The sequence below is a fragment of the Malus sylvestris genome, chromosome 10, assembly GCF_916048215.2.
Source record: "Malus sylvestris chromosome 10, drMalSylv7.2, whole genome shotgun sequence".
NCBI lineage: Eukaryota > Viridiplantae > Streptophyta > Magnoliopsida > Rosales > Rosaceae > Malus > Malus sylvestris.
This window is the reverse complement of record NC_062269.1, coordinates 5493393-5514098: the sequence shown is the minus strand read 5'-3', so window position 1 is coordinate 5514098 and position 20706 is coordinate 5493393. Positions and strand designations below refer to the sequence as shown.

The window sequence follows — 20706 nt, the reverse complement described above, 5'->3', positions numbered from 1 at the left end:
AATGCTTTTACATGCTTTTAACTGCACTTGAGAAACGTGGGAATAATTAAAGAGAACATATTAGTGATCCTCAATTCTTCCAAACGAGGGAGACTAGGTTATTTAGGCTATTGCATTTGGTTCCAAACTCTTATACATGTGTTGCTCATCGAGGATGGAAAGATGGATAGAAAAGCTGAGCTCTCTCTCAGGCATGCAAGAAGGTTCGTCTCTCTCTCACCCTTCTCTCGCTCTCAAACCTCAACTTTTCTCTTTCATTTTCTTGCTGAAAACGATTGTTTCTTTGGTACTTTCACTCTTAAACTACAAACCATAACATCTTCTCGCTAAAAATAGTGAATCTGATGTCGATTTGAAGAAAAACTTAGCCCATAATCTGGTTGTGGTCTCTGTGTACTTGCGCATCCATATTTTATTAAGTTAAACTGTTTAAATTATTTCTTATTTATAATTTTAGCCCTTGCGCCACTTGGAGGGACTGCTGGTAAAGCTTATAGCAATTGATGCAAGTCCCTTACTTCCGTAATACGGTACTTGGAGTGACTGTTGGTAGAATTCATAGCAATTGATATAAGTCCTTTACTTCCGTAATACGGACACATTTATGATCATTTTTGTGTTAAGATGATGCAGTTATAACTTATAACCGTCTTACATAGATCAACGCATGTGTATATCAAATTTACTTGCATTACTCGAACAATTTACTTTTCGATTCACGAAGGGAATTAATACTGTTGGTACCATATTATATTGGGCCTCGTTACCTGGGCTTCCAGACATTGAGTCCATGATTTATGTAAAAGGGGAAGAGCCTTTAGTCTATAAAAGGGACTCCTCACCCTCACAATCCGGAGGTTTGATCCTCACATACAGAAGCCACAAGGCTCACAAACAGAGAAACTCTCTCAAACTCTCTCTTTCTCTGGGGGACTCCCCCTCGCACTTGTAATCCATACATCCATACAGAGAAATACAATCAACATCAATGTGGACGTAACCCAAACATTAGGGTGAACCACGATACGTCTTTGTGTTCTTGAGAGTTTGTGTGATTCACGGCCGGATTTACGTTGGTCTAACATCCTCTGGATTTTGTGCATCAACAAATACAAATCCAATATCTGTGTAAAAGTTTAGTTTCCAACTTTCTAGCAGTGAAAATGTTGCCCTTTCTGTAGACTACACCCTTTCACACTCACTTTGATATGGTTTAACATATATATTCAAGATTTTGATCTTTGTGTGATTTGGCAATACTTTTCACCTAATATTCCTCTCTCATGAAGGCACTTGTTACATTAAAAAAAGGTTCCCAGTTAATCAAGTATAGTTGGAAAGGGAAGCCAAAACTTCGTCCATTCCGAATTGCTACTGTGAGTAATTTCCTTAAGAGAAGAACAAGTTTGAATCACTTTTTTTGGAATTGTGTTTATTATAGTTCTTTGAATGAAAATCCTAATTTGTACAAAATTACAAGGTATGTTACCACTCTCATTAATCTACATATATGCAATGTGCAAAATTACATATGTTCTCAAGAATGAACCTGTTTTGTTCCATCCTTTTGTTAAGGATTATGATTTATGTAAGATCCCACATTGCCCAAGGGAGTGATCCTTATATGTATATTCCCATCTCTACCTAGCACGAGGCCTTTTGGAAGCTCACTGGCTTCGGGTTCCATCGGAACTCCGAAGTTAAGCGAGAAGGTGGCCAGAGCACTCCCATGATGGGTGACCCCCACTGGGAAGTTGCTTGTGAATTCCCAAAAACAAAACCGTGAGGGAGTGGTCAGGGCTCAAAGCGGACAATATCGTGCTACGGTGGTGGAGCGGGCCCAGAAAGTGATCCACCCCGGGCCGGGATGTGACAATTTATATAGAATTTATAAGTTTTTTCTCCTGCGGGTTACTTTATGTTTCGAGTCAGATGCTCAAGTATTATGTCTTCTACTTTTCTACTTTCCCTTTTATGCTCTTTTCCTCCATGTAGTGGGCTGATTAATTGAAATTATGATATTGATAACACAATACGGTCTACAAATGAATGTTTCTTATAGCTATCCATATATAGCAAACAAAGTTTGACTTCATTTGTTCTTAGGTGCTACAACGTCATTTTAGTTGCTTTTTGTCGAAACTATTCATGCTTTCACTCATGTGTCCCTCTATTCATTCATGATTGTGTTGAATTTATTCAGGTTAAATGTGTTTTATTCATGCAGTTATGCATGAAACAGTTGGTTCCCGCCGCAATGCGCCGGCTTATTATCTAGTAACTTCCTAAAAAGCTGTGGAGTTGGAAATTCTATCAAGAGCTGGAAAATTTACTCTGTTGAACTCTAGTAGCATGCCTAATCATTTGATGTCTCGTTTCTCTTCTCCAAAGAACGATTCTTCTGAAAACTACCTTAGCTCGCAATTTTATTTCTAGGGAAAATATCATTTTAACAATGCTTCTTTGGCTCAATTAGGATGGAAAATTATTATACAACTTAACAATTGGTGAGTTCAAGGAATCACTCGAATATATCTAGCCTATTTTTGAAATAAACAACTCGCACATACTCCCCAAATAAATAAGCACATGCTTTCGAAAGAAATCGAAAAATTTCTTGAAAATACAACAAGATTCATTCGTTCCATTTTTCTTGCAAAAAAAATCCCGAGATGTGTGACTTTGCTGCTTGGAAAGGTATTTTAAAGCCAAACCTGTTTCACTGAAGGGAATTCGTTGGATAGTTGGAAATGGTTAAAAGTATTAAACTTCGGTTTTTCGGTTGTGCTTTTCCGTTGGGAACTGGGAGTCTTCTGTTTTGCATAAAATTCCTAATTATATACAAAGCGTATCTTTCGGTGGACTAACATGGCAGTTTGCTACATTAGGATTTGGTCCTCTCCGGATTCTTTTAGTAAGGATTCTAGGGATCCGTGAATCGTGTTCGTTCATTGTAAATCGTGCGGTCAGTTTTTGTCAAGTACTGTTTATGTTTACTTTTAAATAAAAATATTTAAAATAATTTCTGATCGCAAGATGTACGATGAATGAGCATGATTCACGGATCTTCGGAATCCTCACAAAGAGAATCGGGCGAGGATCCGGACTCGTGATTATAGTCAATCTTACATCTTGGTTTAGTAATTTTGTCTCATGTAATAGTTCCTAAGTTATACTTTGACAAGTTTGTTAATAGGATCTACAAAGGATCCTCGTTGTGATGTTGTTTGACTTTTTTTTCTTTTGAAAAACATAAAATGAAAACGTACACCCACACACGTATATATATTAGGAAAGGCGCGCACACACTGTGCATGACCTATGTTATTTGGATTGGAGAGGAAATGAGAAAGAGAGAACGTGAGCTGTTATTTATTTATTTATTTTATTTTGATTACCAAATAATTTATTGAAGACAGAAACTTCAGATACAAACCACTAGCTCCAGAGTCATATCTAAGGGCAATCGTTGCCTCAGGAAGCAGACAGTAATCCCAGATGTGGGGGTTAACAAGAGAAAGGCCAACATGAGCAAGAGCAAGCTGACAATTTGACACTAACCCAATCATTGAAAATTCTAAAGCTAACCCTATCACTGACAATTTGACAAATATGCCAAGGGGGCTTCCATTAATCTCGCGCAAGCTGAATGACAAGCAAGGAATCCCCCTCCACCATTAATCTCCGAATACTCTTCCTCCTAGCAAACAACAACCACTCTTTTAAAGCAGTAGTAGCTTCAGCTGCAGTGATAGTGGCTTCACCAAGGCAAATAGCTCATGCCCCGAATTTATTTATTTATTTGGTAACTTTTTTTTTTTTTTTTTTTTAAATTGGAGACATGCTTGGTATATTTTAATATTTTAAGTGAGAATTACTATTTTGCAAATGATGCTTTACAGCATTGGTAGAAATTGATAATGTCTATTAACTCTTGTGTTGGTTCTATCTCCATTGATTTCTCCCACCCTAATAACTAACAAGTTAACCTACTGACTTTATCGTTTAAATTCTAATTTCCTTGTTTGGATTTATGAACATAGAAATTTAGAATTTCCGCGTAGATAAAGCACTTGGAATTTGGGACTTCCAATTCCAAAGTTTAAATTCCATGTAAATAGGTTTATTTCCTAATTTGTATGAACGAGGGTTTAAAAATAAACAAATTACGTATTCAAATTCTATTATCCTAAGCCCAAAATACCCTATTGTATTCCATCTGTTTGTTTGAAATTTACTCAAGCGATGCAGATGTCTAATAAGTAGCCATGGATGCAGATGCAGATGTCTAATAAGTAGCCATTGATGCAGATGCAGATGGCCTCTCCATGACTGATGCTGATTGTCATTCCATGGCGGAAAGGGAATCAATGGAAAATAAAAATAAAATAAAATTTTGTTCCTAATACAAGATCAGTTTTGAACGACCAAGATTGCTTGGTCCGACAAATCCCGAGGAAGGATCCGGAGACAATAAGGCATTTCTTATAAACGTAAGTTTAATCATGGCAATCACGTAGAGAATTTATTAATAATTGTATATATGGAAACTAACCAATATATATATATAAAAGAAAAGACCCATCCACTGATCATGTCGTCAGGTCGAAGCCGTTCGAACTAAGAAAGCTGGGGTCACCGATAATAATCGCATCTAAGCATAATATTAGGACCCATTAATAAAACTCCACTAAGACAATTAAATTTGGGGAAATTGAGTGTGGATTTGGAATCAGGGTGTCAAAATACGCTAAGGAAGGTCCTCGACAAATTTTACAAAAAAGTCAACGGTCAACCCTAAAAACTCAACCGAGACTCCCCGGCAGTCAACTATGTTAAAACTTTGAAATTTCACTAAATGGATGCTAAAAATGAACTCGGGGTGTCGAGATTAACCTAGGAGGGTTTCCGAGAAATTTTGAAACAATATAAGGAATATTCTTAGCCAATTTGGAAATTGCGTCGGGCTGGAGCATTGGCCCAAGGGTTTTGGCCCGGATTGGCTAAGGCTTTTGGGTTCAAAGGTGTTGGACTGGATTTGGGCATAAGGCTTTTTTTTTCTTTTTTTTTCCTACGAGCCAAACGGAAAAGAAGGCCGGACTGGCTAAGTTTGGCTGAGAAAATTTCTGAACCCTGTACGAGTTGGATTCCTAACTAAAACTCGGAAAATTATATATGAAATTGAAGCTCATAGAGAGAAGAAGAGATTTATACCAAAATGAAGTCAAGCTACGGTCGGGATTGGCTGGAAAACGGCTTGAAAGATGGCCAGAAACTAGGGAAAATCCTCCAGTGCGTGTTTTGCATCAAATCGTCATTAAAACATACATATAACCTGTAAATTAACTCAGGACATAAAAAAAAGAAAGGATCGAAGGCATCCCGAGCCTTACCTAGGTCGAAGTTATCGAGAACCTCGATGGAGTAACTTGAGTTCGAACGAAAAATCATGAGTCATGCGGTTAGGGTCCCAGTATATGGTTTCTGTCTGCGTTTCTGAGTTTGGTGAAGCTAGCCAAGGTCGCTGGGGTTTTGTGGTGATAGTTTTACGGTTGTGAAGCTCGCTGTGAAAAATGGCGATAGTTAATACCTTTGTTGTTTTTTACTAGTGATCACAAACTCGAGAGGGAGAGGAATAAAGAGAGAAGATAATGACGGTGTAGAGGGTTCAGTTGGTCTTGAGGGCTCGCTGGAGAGGCGAGATGGTGCGGCGGTGATGCTGCTCGGCGACTCGGTATTTGCAGAGGTGAGAAAAAGAGAGAGACAGTGCAATATGAGAGAGAGAAATGGAATGAGATGTCAGAAAAGAAGAGGGAAACACATGACAAAGGTGAAGGAATGGGGTATGCGCCTCACATGGCACACAACCCAAACCACAAAAGGAAGAAACAGAAATAAAAATTCTATCGTAAATGTGAAATTACTAAAACGCCATTCACATTTGTAGTTTCGTAAAATTTTAAATGTAGCTCTAATTTTGATTCCGCTTGCACCTACGCGTTCGTGCCGTCAAGTACTTCGAGTATACGGTAAAATAGTAGCTTGTGCACATCCTGAAAAGACAGTAAACGAAAGTAAAAAATATAGCCTCTAGGGCATTTTCGTCAAATCACTCTTTTAAGATTTGTAAAATCGTAAAATTAGAGATGGGCTGCCACAATAAAGGACTTGGAATTTGGGACTTCCAATTCTCAAGTTTAAATTCCATGTAAATAGGTTTATTTCTCAATTTGTTTGAGCGAGCCTTCAAATTACGTATTCAAATTATATTATTTTTTTAGATTAACCAAACAAGAAATTTACCAAATTCTAGAAAATAAAATTTCATCATTTCAATTTTCATCATTTTTTAATTCTTTAATAATCTTAAATTTCTTCATCCAAACCAAGAGTTAAAATCCTAATTGAAATTTAAATACCCGTGTCACTCGGAAAATTTAGAAAAATAGCCAAAATTATGACCATAAATTGAATTTTAACCAACTATTATAAATGTTTATAATTCTAACCAAAACTTGACATGAAAATATCATAATGCCCTTTACTGGAGTTCACGGTTCCTTGTTCTCTACCTTCAAAGTAAACACTCTTCCCCATTTTTCTCATTTCCTTATTTTCCTTGCTTTTTATGCAATTGCTTTGGAAAATTATGACCAAAAGGCAAAACCGAGTTAAACACAGTTACAGAGAAAGAAAATGGCTTATCACTTGTGCTCTTCACCCTCGTCTTTCTTCCACAACCCCCAAACTCCCTCCCGCTCTCTCCCTTCTTCTTCCCCAACTAATTTTCGACTCAGAAGCTCTACAATTAACACCCCCATACTCAGTTTTCCTACACTGCAATTTCAGTTGAGAACCTCTAAGCAAATACACCATGTTTATTTTCAAAACCCATATTTTACTTCGAAGAGACGAGGCACAGTTGGCTGCTGCTACTGCCACTGAATAAGTAGTCACAGACGAGCAAAAGATCATTAGAAAACATGACTTTAGTTGCATCACATTGTATAAGAAAAGCATTCAATTGGAAAATTTAAAGACTAAAAATATATTGGCGGGTGCAAGGGCTGGAGAGAAGGAAGGCAGTTCTTTGGCCCTGGGTAAGTTAAAACCATCGAAGCTGCGAGGGCGCCCAACGGACAATACCAATTCGTACAATAACTCCAATTAGCACCCCCAAGACTCAGTTTCCTTCACTGCAATTTCAGTCACAAACCTTTATGCAAGTACACAATGTTTCTTTGCAAGACCCAGTCGCAGAAGCAGCACAACACTCTAAAGCTCAAGAAATTAAAAATATTCAGAGCTCCGTTGGAAATTCCGACGCTTTACGAAAAGCTACATTTGGGTTAGAAGCTTTAATGGTTGACAACCTCACAAATGGTGTGAACTCTAGCAAAGCAAATGGGTGTGAAGTGTGAAGTAGAGGGCATTATAGTATTTTCAAGTCAAGTTTTGGTCAGAATTATAAAAATTTATAATGGTTGGAAAAAATTCTATTCATAATCAAAGTTTTGGCTATTTTTCCAAATATCCCCTATCACTCAGTACTACGGTCTGATGGTATTTCCCCTTACTTGGAAGTGTGAGGTCTTCAGTTCGAATCTAATGGATGACGAATTCAATATCAAATTAGGTTGCCCATTGTGTGGCTTAACTGAACTCATCAACCCCTTAGTGTATAAATATCAATGTATTAAAAAAAAACACCCTAGATATGGCCGCTTGATCTATTGTGATGGGTTAGGATGAATTGATTGTTAGGATCCTCACCTAAAGGATGCGGAGATGATCATGATTCGAAGGCAACATCTCAAGCGAGATATAGGGTAAGGGATTTAGATTATCCCTGGACCAGTGATTTAAATATCGATAATATCGGCGAAATATCGCCGATATTATCGTTTTTTGCAGAGTTCGATATTTATACACAGATCCATAAGGTTTTCGTCAAAATATCGAGGAAATATCGATAATATCGATAATATCACGATATTATCGATATTTCCTCTTGAAAATGAAAAGGCGACGGCGATGGCGAGTTGGAGAGCTAGGGGTTGAGCGCTGGATGAAGGAGAAACCCAAGCATCCAATGGCTCTCAGTCTCTTTGGCAACGGCCGACGAAGCAGCGTCTTCGACCCCTTCTCTCTCGACATCTGGGACCCGTTCGAGGGCTTCGGCACTCTGGCCAACTTCCCCTCATCCTCCCGGGAAACAACCGCCATCGCCAACACGCGCATCGACTGGAAGGAGACCCTGGAGGCCCACATCTTCAAGGCGGACCTCCCGAGGATCAAAAAGGAAGAGGTGAAAGTGGAGGTGGAGGACGGGAGGGTCCTGCATATCAGCGGCGAGAGGAGCAGGGAGCAGGAGGAGAAGACGAAGAACTAGAGAAGGGAGAAGCTCAGAAGTTCTAGAGAGAAGGAAGGGAGAGAAGAGAAAGACATAAGTTCTAGAGAGAGAAGGATCTAGAGTGAGACTCTCTGTGGGCGTGCGTGGTTTTGGCTTTTGGGGGGGGGTCTGTCTGTGACACACTGACTCACTGACTCTCTCTTCTGCGTGTGATGTGTGGTGGTGTGAGAAAAAAAAAAGAATCCAATGCAATGATCCAATCCAAATAATTCAAAATCAAATAAAAAAACATATAAATAATTCAAAAGCATCTCCAAATAATTTTGACAAGACACTCACTTTACACATGTGTAGAGATGATGAAGATAGTGAAAAAATTGAACCTCATAGGAACTCTATGTGATACTAAAGTGTAAAATATTGTACTAATTCATTATATATAAATGATTATGGTGTGTTTAGACTTCTTTCATTAATTACTACATATTTTCTACACTCACAATGTTTGTCAGCTCGCTATATAATCAACTTGATAATGTTAAATCCATCATGCAATGCATTTCCTTCCAATTTTTTGTGATAAACTAATAGATAATTGACTAAATAAACATCCTGCAAAGTTTCAATAAAAATTTCCAAGTTTTTCTTACAATTTCCGTGGTTTCCATGTAATTTTTATCGATATCGATATTTTACCGATATTTCCATCGATATTTCCGTGTTTTCGGACTACCGATATTTCCGATATTACCGATATTTAATACCTTGCCCTGGACCAGTGTTTCCGGATCCTAGTGATCAATTGATCCTAACCGTTCACACAAATCCTACGGTAGTAACCAATTTTAATTTTTTGTTCTTTTCACGTAAACGGACGCGCCTCCATTCCGTTTCTTCTTCACCTTCTCCTTCGTCCTCTCTCCTGTTCATCTTGCACCCTCTCTCCTCTCTCTCTCAATCCCCCTCCCCAAACCGTTTATCTCAGTCAAAATCTCTCACAAGAACTTTTCACGTCGGGTTCGCATGAATTTTTTTAACCCAGCCGCTAAATCTTCAGGGAAGAAAAAGGCTTCAGCCCAAAATACCCTATTGTATTCCAGCTGTTTGTTTGAAATTTACTCAAGCGATGCAGATGCCTAATAAGTAGCCATGGATGCAGCTGCCTAATAAGTAGCCATGGATGCAGATGCAGATGCCTAATAAGTAGCCATGGATGCAGATGCAGATGTGTAATAAGTAGCCATGGATGCAGATGCAGATGTCCAATAAGTAGCCATGGATGCAGATGCAGATGTCCAATAAGTAGCCATGGATGCGGATGCAGATGCAGATGTCTAATAAGTAGCCGTGGATGCAGATGCAGATGGCCTCTCCATGACTGCTGCTGATTGCCGCTCCATGGCGGAGAGGGAAGGAGAACAGACGCGAGAATCAATTGGAAAATAAAAAATAAAATTTTTTTGTTCCTAATCCAAGATCAGTTTTGAACGGCCAAGATTGCTTGGTCCGACAAATCCTGAGGAAGGATCCGGAGACGGTCTCAACTCCTACGGTAAGGCCTCTAAGTCTCACCCACATCGGAAAGTAGAAACCGAAGGCATCGGCGGCGGACATGGCAGAGCATCCATCCATAAGGGAGGGTGAGGGGGAGGATGGATCCAAGCAGTCAAATGGAGGGTCGGCATTATGCACTACTCCATTACGGCATTGCAGAAACTGGAAACTTACTGCTCAAAGCTCTTTGATTTCATGGAGGTAAAAGCCCTGGACCTGCTATGGCGATTCCTAAAGCCTCTAGCCTTAAATTTGATTGTAACCCTTGGTGTTTTGTAGAAAAGCCCTCTTCTTTTGCATCTTTGAACTTCAAGTCTGGACCTTTTAGGGTTGATAATCTGGTTTTACATCTTTCAAAAGTCTGGATCTTTTAGTGTTAATAATGTGGTGCGGGGAGTGGGGGCCATTGATTTGTTGCTTGCTAGCTTAATTTTAAGTAATTGATTAATTAAATACATATCATTTGTTTCCTTGTTGCTGTGGGAGAAGGATTTACCTTGTTGCTGTGGGATTCCTTGTCCTGGAAGGGAAGGGTTGGGTTGGGTTTTCATTTGAATTTGAATTTCAATTCCAAAACGAAAAAGGATTTGGTTTCCATTGTTTATTTAAAGGATTTGGTTTCGTCGTTGTTTCTTGTCCTTATTGTTCAACTCTGACTCGGTGCCCTATCCTAGGATCATGCCTGTCAGCTTCAGCACTACCGGATGGGCAAGCCTTCCTGCACTCATCTTTCTCATTCTCGACAAGTTGCCGGAACCCATAGACCATGTTCGTTTTGCTGCCGTTTGCAAGGACTGGCGTTCTCTTTCCAAACTCTATAATCTTGCAACAAACCGGTGGCGTCATTTTCTTCCCATGCTCTTGATCCCCAACGAAAATTGCCCACAAGCTGACCAAAGACTCGTGTACAGCATTTCTGAAGGAAGGATCTACAACCATGCTCAGTTACAAGTGCCCTTTAGTATGAGGGCTTGTGGCTCTAGCCATGGATGGCTGGCCACAGTAGATCGCGCAGACACCACAGTAGATTGCGCAGACCAAAGACTCGTCATAGCACTCAGGAACCCATTCAGACAAGCATCGCCAGTTATTCGTCTGCCTCCCATAGATGTCTTCATCCCCAAATGCGTAGCAAGCTACCATGAGCATTTTGTCCGTAAGGTTATCTTGTCCGGTGATCCCTCTCTGAATCCGGACAACTATGTCGTCGTAGCAATTTACGCTTCGGATTCCAGGTTGGCTGTCTTCAAAGCAGGCCAGAAGTCTTGGCATTTGATCGTAAAGTCCTTTGAAACTGCTGATGTTATATTTTATAGAGGCCAAGTCTACGCGGCTAGTATGCGGGGAAGAGTTAGCTTACTGGATATTGATAACCCTGGTGCACAGCCGCCAGAACTGAAGCTACTCACGCCTAAAGAGCCGTTTGAAAGATATAGCGGTAATGGATATCTTGTGGAATCAGCTAAGGGCGACCTATTTCACATCCTAAGATATTGTTGGATGAGGGAAGTTGCGCCTGACAAGTGTTTCAGGTTTCGGACTAAGGGATTTCTGGTCTACAAGTGGGTTTTCAACGATGAAGAAGATGGATGCATTGCGCACTGGGTTGAGGTAAAAAGCCTTGGAGATGAGGCTGTCTTCCTGGGAGACAATCATTCAGTCTCTGTTTTGGCTTCAAACTTTGCCGGATGCTGCCCGAATTCGATATATTACACCGATGATTTTGTTTCAGGCTGTCCGTTGTCCGACGGTGATGAACCATGTGATATGGGCATCTTCAACTTAGAGGATGGAACCATCGTGCAACACTACTCTCGACACACCAATACTCCAAGAGCGATTTGGGTTGTGCCGCGGTTTAATGGACTGTGTTAAGTTTATGGTCAATCGAGATGTTTTGAAGTTAACTTAGCCGCCGCAATGCCAATTGCCAAGGCATGCCATGCCGTGCAATCTCCACCTTTTCTTCCTTCATTTATTGTGCAATCCTAATTTCTATTTGTACCTTATTGCCGGATAATAAGAGTTTGTAGCTTTACTTTAAATTTCAGTGCAGCACTTGTGAAATTTGTCCTCGGAGTCCACAGGCTGGATGGCTTAGGCTTCAAACATGTATTATTTTACCGACTCAAAGGAGAAAGAAGCAAAGAGTAAACCTTTTGATTCTTAATACGTTGGATATAAGATGTAGCTCCATCATCCGTGTAACAAACATAATGATAACGAAAATCAACAGCTTGAAAATCTTTTAATTTGTTGCAAAAGACTTGCAAATCCGAAATTGATGGGCCTCGATTCACTCGGATTTAACGAGATTCGGAACCTCTTAATCTTTGACCTCCCATCCCACATCGAAAAGGTCTCCCTCTCAATCTCTTTATATGTACCCTCTCTCTCTCTCTCTCTCTCTCTCATATTAAATAAGTAATGACATGCGTGAGAGGTTTTAATATCATCCATGTTCTCTACTAGTTTACACTAAAGGGAGAGGGGAGAGTTGGAACCCGATTCCTAACCACTAGGGTAGGGTTTTGGTTTGGGATTTGGGGGGCATCCAAAACCTTAATTTAATTGAGGTACATTTATTTTGCTGCTCCGATCACTTGTAGAAGAACAAAAACTTAATGAAAGAATGAACGACTGATTTAAAATCACAACTACTTCAAATAATATGAGCAGCAAGCACACATGCAGTGACTCTGCAATGGCCCTCCGAACCATCTCTGGGATACCAAAATTGTTTTTCAGTTACACCTTACTTGACCCCTGGATCAGTAAGAATGTTTACAAAACTTGTGGTAATCTACTATGAAATAAAGGGAACAGTAGTCAGTAATTAACTCTACATTGACCTGATATCGAACAAACGTAAAATCATAGATGACACTACTGTTTAGTGTTTCCTGCTGCAATTCATCCAGATGATATGAACTCTATATATACGTTCGAAGAAAAGGCACAAGGTGTATGACATAAAAGCAAAGTCTCATTGTGTATGTACAAGTTAGGCGCACACACAAGAATCTGCCACAAGAACCTATACATGTATTGTATGTCTTCACAAAGTTTCAATTTCTGTCCTCTGTCAAAACTTCGCTCTCTTGACCTGTATGACATGAAAGCATATGCACAAAAGCTCATGGAATTTGTCAAAGAAGCTTGATTTCGAATCCCTGGTCTCTTCTAAACTTCAGAATACTCTTGAAATACGCCATCAACCTATCAGCCTCATCCTTCGATTCCTGAAATCCAATGAGGTTGATCTCCCGGACACTTGTCAACAAGCATGCTGGCGTTGGTTCTTCCGGTGGTCTCCAGTCAAAACTCATGCTCACATGCTCCCTCACCACCTGATAAAACTCATTTAAGTAAATAACTTGCTTCAATGATATTTAAACTAACTTGCGTCAAAGAAATTTAAAATAAATTGCAAGCGAAACATTGTTTAAAGGACTCACCTTTTCTATAGACAGTACTTCCAGCATTGTAAAGCTCGTCACCAGGAATGGCAACAACAGCCATCCATACCCATGTGAGATCTGCACTGTGAGGCTCTTCACAGCCGGAAAAACAGGAAATCTCCTTTTGTACCTCCGAGCAATGTCCACATCAGAGTCCGTCCAAAGGGGCTCATAACGTAGAACGTCCCAGACAAAAATATGTCCTAACGCCTATCGAGGAAACAAAACATGTAGTTACGTATTTGATAAAGAGTACAAATGCATAGCCGCAATGCAAAGACTTGTCAGCAAAATTCAACAATTTACTTAATTAATGAAGACTGCCAATAAATCTCTGAAACTAAAAATTCTTAAAATTAACAAGCCACCAATGGTCTCCTATCTGCTTTCAACAAGCGGTTTGATGCTTGTTGCTTTATGTTTTGATCTCTTACCTTGGAGAGCTTATGATATCTGCAATCATTGTCAGGATTCTCTTGAGGCTCTGAGAATGGGGATCACTTTTCAGAGCTGCTGTGTACTCGTTGGCTTATGTTTTATTCTTTCTTTTTTTTCTTGGATTTTGTAATATATGTCTTTGTTACTGTAATAAGAGCTGGTAGGCTAATTTTAAGAGGCAGTCTGATGCTTCTTTTCTGATCATTAGTTTCTCACTTCTGATTAGAGCCATAAGATCAGGCTCGCTATGCAGGTCTTTAGGTGGATGCTTTCCAGCAGAAGGCCCTGGTTAGAAACTAGAGATTAAGAGGGGGTGTTTAACATGCTAACTATCTGGCGGTATGGTCTGGGATGTGTTTTATGCATAAAGTTCACAACTTTCATTTTCTTTTCAGTATATTAAAGGAGAAAACAGTGAAATTTCCAAACATAACAAACAAAATATTCCAGCAAAATAGAAAGCAATAATGTCCAGCTACACTTACCCCCATCGTTCTATCGCCCAGGATGAGTGAGTTAAGACATGGGCTCTCGGATAAACCAAACACAGTGCTCCCAACTTCTTCTACTTCCTCTTCACATATCTGCTCTAACACGTCCTCGTCGCTTTCCAATGGACGAGACAGCCCCTCGAGGAATAAGCCGACCTGAACTCTAGCCTCACGCATTACGGAGCCTTGAAAGCCGAAGGCTGCGCAAGTGGTGTCATCCAAATCCAAGAGACCCAAATTTGGAGCAGCTACCTTGAATGCATATGAGGTCCGCATACCAAAGGCATCGCGATTGTCCAACTGAATGTGCAAGCGGATCTGTAATTCCATCAAACTTATGGAATTAATGTTGATCATTTGTTTCTCTTTCGGCACTTCGCATATCTGTCCTTCAATGTGAAGGACTTTCAAACGAGGACAATTGTGGAAGAAGCTTCGCATCGAAGGGTCCGAAGCATAACTCAGATCAATACGTAGTACTGACAGATTTTTCAAACAACCTGCTGGAAGATCAACCCTCATCCTAGCTAGCTCCATAACCTGTACAGATGAACTTGTACCAACTCGGGCTGGAAGCTCATAAAAGTCCCCGAGGTAGGGGGCTATGGAAATCCCCAAGATCCGCACACCTCCTTCCAAAATGCGATCGACGAGATCGTTCAATCTGTTTGGCTCGGTATGCTTGTGACAATCTACAGTGCACTTGACAAGAGGGCCTTCCAAGCTGAGACTGAGTTTTGCTTCAGCCAAACTTCGAAATTCACTCTCCCTTAAAGAGCCAATATCATGGCAAAGGGTAGTCAACCACCCATGCCATGTCTTCGAAAGAGTGCAGGCGCATGCTATGTCCCTAGGTGCGAGTCGGGAGAGAATATGGCGTACGATGTCGAAAGGCAGCTCGCTTAGCCTATCCACATTCTGAAACCAGAGAGTCCTACACATATAAACGATAAATAAATGAATCCAAAACAACTTAATCTGTGCATGATGATGGAAACGACAAACAAATGAAACCAAACAAACTTGATCTGTGCATGATGATGAAATCGACAAACAAATGAAACCAAACAAACTTGATCTGTGCATGATGACGAAAACGATAAACAAATGAAACCAAACAAACTTGATCTGTGCATGATGATGAAAACTATAAACAAATGAAACCAAACAAACTTGATCTGTGCACGATGATGAAGATGATAACCAGTCGTGCAAATTTCCTAGAAACAAACTTTAAAAAGAGGTTCATACCTGTAACCTTCCCCCATAACCTTCCTTAGTGCCACCGAAATGGACGAGAACCCAGAAATTAGGGCAAGATTGCGTGGTACGTCGAATGTGGAGTTGCCTTTGAATTCCAAGGTAGAACTGCCAGAACATCCTTCATGGGATTCATTGGAAATGAGAATATCGACCGCATCAGATTCATTTTCAGCACTAGTGTCCGTATTCTGAGGAACACCTGAGTTAATAGATCCTAAAGTATGGGCTTCCGTATCAGTGGGCAAATCAGTTGCTAGATCAGCATATGAAAGTGTAGCTCTCTGGTCAACAAAGAAAGCAGTCTCGAGAATTAAATGATATGCCAGAAAAACTGCACACTGCACTACAGACTTGATCTTCAATGCATCACTCTGTGCTCCTTTCAGCAAAGCCTGTAGTGTTAATTCGAGCACAGTTAACTTCACACGAGATGCTAATTAAACTACAAAAGTTTTCATTTATTAAAGCATTGATGAAATACTTATCATACAGTCTCTAGTCTAGTGTCAGATAAAAAAGGCAAGCTCAAGAAGTCTAACGAAAAAAGACTGGTCTCTGTACACAGGCAGTATGAATTCAAAGTTTTGACTCAATAAAAAATGGTTGCAAAAAAACCACTGTAATAAAATAAGTAACAGAGCTCTGAAAAATAGTAGATTAAAGAAGGCTCCTTGACATGAGATGAGAACAGTAGGTCTGCATATGTTACTACTATCAGCAGAAAGTGCATGAAAAAAAATAACACACGCTTATTGAAGTTCTGCTTAAGCTATCTGAACGTAAATATTACAGAAAAAACTATGCAACATGTAAGAATCAGTTCATTATCCTAAAAATTCATATCCAAATGGAATCTGGATTGTCATTAAGTATTCAGTGCTGTCAAGTGAATTTAAACAAGAAAGGCTCTGCCCACCTTGTCAATTGGGAATGTGTGTGTGCATGTGTATAGATTATGCAGATATAAGACTAAGAGGGAGGGGGGAGGCGATTTACTAACCGTACAGCCCAGGCATGTACAAGAGTCCTCAATAAACATTAACGTTTTACTCAGCTCCATTGAATCAAAGGATGACAATCCGCCTGAAGACTGACCAAGTACTCCCTGGATTAGCAACAACCTTGGATTCTCGTACTTGGTCGGCATAAGCTTGTGTGCAGCGTGCTTTTTGAAGACCAAACCTTTTACTAGTTGACTGCAGTGGCATACAGATGCCAAAAGTAAACGGTTGTTCTCAGAATCTGCTAACTAGAATTATTATGTTACAATCTTTAATTGCATCTCACAAGTCTTACAAATTGATATAGTCAAACAAGAGAAATTTTGTCTGGTTTTTCTAAGCAACCAACCATGCAAGCATTCCCCTTATTAAAAAAATGCATCCAATGAGTTAGAGGAGACACAAGTTTTTGTTAAAAGATTACAAGTTGTTGACGGAAAGAGAAATAGCTAACTGAATCTTCAACCACACATAACTGTGTGGAAAGAAAGAAGAAGCTCAGTTTGCACTAGAAAAGAATTTGCAACAGCTATTCTCTGAAGAAATGAATACAGAACATGCAGCCAGGATGTTTTCAATAAACGAAAGATATTAAAAATTGATAAAGACCTAGATTCAGTAAAAGACGAAGAGAATTATTAAACACAGAGAGACAACCAGTGGTTTACTGTTGTCACCTTTGGCTGCGAACACCAGTTGCAATGCATTTTACTTTCACGTAGCCATCTAGATCCCTTGCTTTGGCAACAATAGCATCAGGTTTCAAAAGTGAAGCAGCTTCCCATGACAAAGAAGCAATAACTTCCACCCAACTCTCACCGCCCTCCTCATAAGATGCAACACCCGCGGATCTAAGTAGCTGACTGATCAGAGCCTTAAACTTTCCATTAACCAGTGCTAACATTGATCTTTGTTTTTCCTCTTTAAACCTGTAACTTCCACTTCCTTTGTCCCTAGAATGACCCAAAGGACTCGGTTTTTCCCCTTTCATGCCATCACCACATTCCTCAGCATCAGCCTCTGGATCATGAGGTTCAGGGGGTTCCCATATCCCAGCATTTGTACCGTCTTCTAAATAATTTGAATCTTCATTTTCGTTACTATCTTTTGCTTCATGATCATCACTTGTCTGTATAATCTCAACATTTACTGTATACACAATATCAAGACCATTTACTGGATGCTCAATGCTTGAATTCTGTAGTCTGTCATTAGATTGATTGCTGACATCCATTTTAGAACTGCATATTGTGTTTTCTTCTTGATTAACCCTAGAAGACGTTAAAGTGAAATGGCGGTCATACAAAGTTCTAAAGAAAGATTATAGTAACCAGAAACAAATTACAATACGGGGAGGGTTCATACCTATCACATGAGCTCACATCCACAGAAAACTCACCTAAAAGATCAGAAGTTAAACGAAATTATCAAACACTTCAGCATAGACTAAAATCTGTTGTTTCAAGAAAGGCCAAAATGTAGGACTAGAAAGCAAGATGGACACTTACTGCAGCTAGAGACAGAAGTGTCACTGCCTGACAAGGAAGTTGTAGGAGTGATCATTTGCACTGTATACAAAATCGCCTTACCCTGCTTCACAGATTCTCGCTCCTGTTTCTCCGCACAAACTTTGCAGGTCTTTTCATTGGATTGTGTCAATTCCGCACCACAGTAGTGACACATACTGCACACCCGATTCCATAAGAAAACCCAAAACAAACTTGCAACTTAGTAACCTATTTGGTTCAAACAAAATTAAGAGGGGGATAAGAAAAGGAAACAAAAAACAAACATTTAATCAACAGTACAAGGAAAAACAGGAAAACCAGTCACCAACCATTATCTTTGCCCGTTGAACATCTATTTTCCGGTATGGTTCCTACTACCTCAACCAGCATAACAGCCTAAACCCTTTGAAGATTGAACATCTAAAAATTAAAGAAAGCGGGATTCCTTTATGGTTATCGGATTTTTTTTTTTAACGAAAACTAGTTACAGTGATCATCAACTGATAACTACCTTTCTAAAAAATTCGAATTTCGGGTCTATACAGTTCCATTCCAAATTAGATCCTGTGACAACAAAACAAGGTGGAGGGCATACATACATGCATAAACTTTTCCCCAGAGAACAAAAACAAGAGGAATGTTAAAGAACTAGTCCAAATAATATGAAATTCCATGGTTCGTAAAATGTCAAATTTAAAATTTGGTCATCAAACTAATGGTACCAAAAAACCCACACATCTTCCTAACAAGAAAATGACGATTTTATTTTTACCCTGAACCAAAACAAAAAATGGGATGTTTTTATTTATTTTTACCCTAAACCCTAAACCCTAAGTCCCAGACCTGCGTAAAGCGGGAGCCTTGTACACTGGGTACGACATTTTTTTTTTCCTGCAAGATTTAATAGAATCCCCAGTTTCCAAAATAAAATCGTGAAGATATTTGACAATTTGACAAAGATTACACATAGGAAATAAAGAAATAAAATTATTATACATTATAATAAATAGATAAAACTTACCAATTTCAGCACTGAAGAAAGACGGAGGAGTATTATACAAGAGACAATAATTTTAATGGATTGGTTCAAAAAAAAAAAACAACAATTTTAATGGAAGAATTGATTACTTGAGATGGGGTGGCTGTCTGCGACCTCCAAATGGGGAAAGTAAAGAACTTGAGAAGCGAGTGAAGAAGTTGACGTTGCTGGTGAGAGTCGGCAGGAGCAGAGACAAGAGGCGGAAGATTTGGCGAGAAAAAATGGAGACCGGCGAAGAACGAATTGAAGCAGAAAGAAAATAAGAACGAAGCAATTTAATTTTAAATTTTACTTTAAAAATACTGATTAAATTCCCACAAGTGGGCTGCTTCGTACAACGGTCGACTTTTTTTTTTTATTTGTTTTTAGTTTTAGTCGAAACGGTAGCGTACAAAGGAAAGGATACTCGAACTCGACACTTGAGTTGGATCCTAGTATGTACTTTATTTTGTTGGATTTGTTTGGGCCTAAAATTTTGGATTTGTTTGGGCCTAAAATTTTGGATTTGTCGGGGGAGGAAGAATTTTTTTTTTAAGTACAACGATAGTTTTTACACTAGAGGAAATAGGGAGTTCGGCTGAGCCGCACAATGGGCAACCTAATTTGGTATCGAATTCGCCCTTGACAAGATTCGAACCTGAGACCTCTCACTTACAAAAGAAGAAGAATACTATCACACCGTGGTACTGAGTGGCAGGGAGAAAGAGAATTTAAATCCAAAATTTTAAAAACTGTTGTTAGGTACCGTTTTGAATTAATGACGGGTGATTTATGACCCGGTTTCACACTAAACCTCATTTTGATGGCTTTATTTTCAACCGCTCTGATTTGATCAAACGAACATAATTCAGTCTGCATATCAGGTCCGCAAAGTGCGGCCCGTACCTTAAAAACGCGAAGGGTAATATATTTTGCAAATGCTGAGAAATGGTAATTACGATAGCCTTTTGTTTAACTTATGACCATGTATCAAATAACACCCTTATTAAATCTTGGACTTTTGTAATGGGAATAGCCTAGCTATAAAGAAATGTAACTCAAGCATGTGAAATTCATACCCAAGAGGGCAAGCATGTATCTCATGTTCCATACACGAGAAGTTCAAACACATGTAAAAAGTATTACGTGCCCATGTATGTAATTACAAAACATAAAATTACAATTTTATGCTCATTCTCAAATTTATAATGAGTGTTAATTGGTTCTTAACTTAATATGACTCTAATTATGTTTATCTAGGCCAGTTCCACAAAGCAATCTCATACTTTAAACCGATTGTTTTTTAGGTTATCGTTAAAAGATCAACCATGGAAAAACTCACTGAGATAGGAAAACATTTAGCCAATTAAGTTATTATTTGGACCTAACATAGATAATGGTTAGCGCCGTATTAAAATTCTAGCTAGTTAGTGTTTGAGCGCTCATATGTATATATAATTTTTTTTTTTTAACCAAAGATAGAGATATATTAAATACGAATGGAAATGTTTACATCCTGCGCAAGAACATTAAACAGAAATTCAGGGCCAACATGGTCCTAGACAAAGTCCTTGCCTTCCTTAAAGACAAACTTAGCCACAGAGTGAGCGGCACGATTT

The 20706-nt window shown here is 39.2% G+C and overlaps 3 protein-coding genes across 9 annotated transcripts; 2 read left to right on the top strand and 1 right to left on the bottom strand.

Moving 5' to 3' along the window:
* Positions 1 to 7861: 7861 nt before the first annotated feature.
* LOC126585438 (18.1 kDa class I heat shock protein-like) lies at positions 7862 to 8487 on the top strand. The gene has a single exon (XM_050249879.1). It carries the CDS (start codon positions 8018 to 8020, stop codon positions 8390 to 8392), a length of 375 nt encoding a protein of 124 aa, XP_050105836.1. The 5' UTR covers positions 7862 to 8017; the 3' UTR covers positions 8393 to 8487.
* Positions 8488 to 9226: 739 nt separating this feature from the next.
* On the top strand, positions 9227 to 12077 carry LOC126585436 (F-box protein At2g26160-like). The gene is made up of 2 exons (XM_050249874.1): positions 9227 to 10108; positions 10582 to 12077. Exons 1-2 carry the CDS (start codon positions 9966 to 9968, stop codon positions 11780 to 11782), a joined length of 1344 nt encoding a protein of 447 aa, XP_050105831.1. The 5' UTR covers positions 9227 to 9965; the 3' UTR covers positions 11783 to 12077.
* Positions 12078 to 12510: 433 nt separating this feature from the next.
* LOC126585434 (uncharacterized) lies at positions 12511 to 19522 on the bottom strand. 7 transcript variants are annotated; one of them, XM_050249869.1, is made up of 10 exons: positions 19198 to 19522; positions 18399 to 18472; positions 18070 to 18297; positions 17927 to 17960; positions 17239 to 17832; positions 16561 to 16756; positions 15549 to 15952; positions 14292 to 15231; positions 13366 to 13578; positions 12511 to 13257 (listed from the first exon to the last, which is right to left on the bottom strand). In XM_050249869.1, exons 3-10 carry the CDS (start codon positions 18242 to 18244, stop codon positions 13057 to 13059), a joined length of 2757 nt encoding a protein of 918 aa, XP_050105826.1. In that variant the 5' UTR covers positions 18245 to 18297; positions 18399 to 18472; positions 19198 to 19522; the 3' UTR covers positions 12511 to 13056. The 7 variants fall into 7 exon arrangements, with proteins under 7 accessions (XP_050105826.1, XP_050105828.1, XP_050105825.1 ...); XM_050249871.1 differs by having other exon boundaries at positions 18070 to 18245; positions 19198 to 19521; XM_050249868.1 differs by lacking the exon at positions 19198 to 19522 and adding an exon at positions 18581 to 19078 and having other exon boundaries at positions 18399 to 18489.
* Positions 19523 to 20706: the final 1184 nt, after the last annotated feature.

Excerpts from the sequence above, each read along its gene's own strand:
- LOC126585436 (XM_050249874.1), top strand. The coding sequence starts at position 9,966 with ATGGCAGAGCATCCATCCATAAGGGAGGGTGAGGGGGAGGATGGATCC. Across the intron at positions 10,109-10,581 it reads AGCTCTTTGATTTCATGGAG|GATCATGCCTGTCAGCTTCA; the intron begins GTAAAAGCCCTG and ends GCCCTATCCTAG.
- LOC126585438 (XM_050249879.1), top strand. The coding sequence starts at position 8,018 with ATGAAAAGGCGACGGCGATGGCGAGTTGGAGAGCTAGGGGTTGAGCGC.
- LOC126585434 (XM_050249869.1), bottom strand. The coding sequence starts at position 18,244 with ATGTGTCACTACTGTGGTGCGGAATTGACACAATCCAATGAAAAGACC. Across the intron at positions 15,232-15,548 it reads GTTATGGGGGAAGGTTACAG|GACTCTCTGGTTTCAGAATG; the intron begins GTATGAACCTCT and ends TTATATGTGTAG. Across the intron at positions 13,579-14,291 it reads TGGGCGATAGAACGATGGGG|GCGTTAGGACATATTTTTGT; the intron begins GTAAGTGTAGCT and ends TTTCCTCGATAG.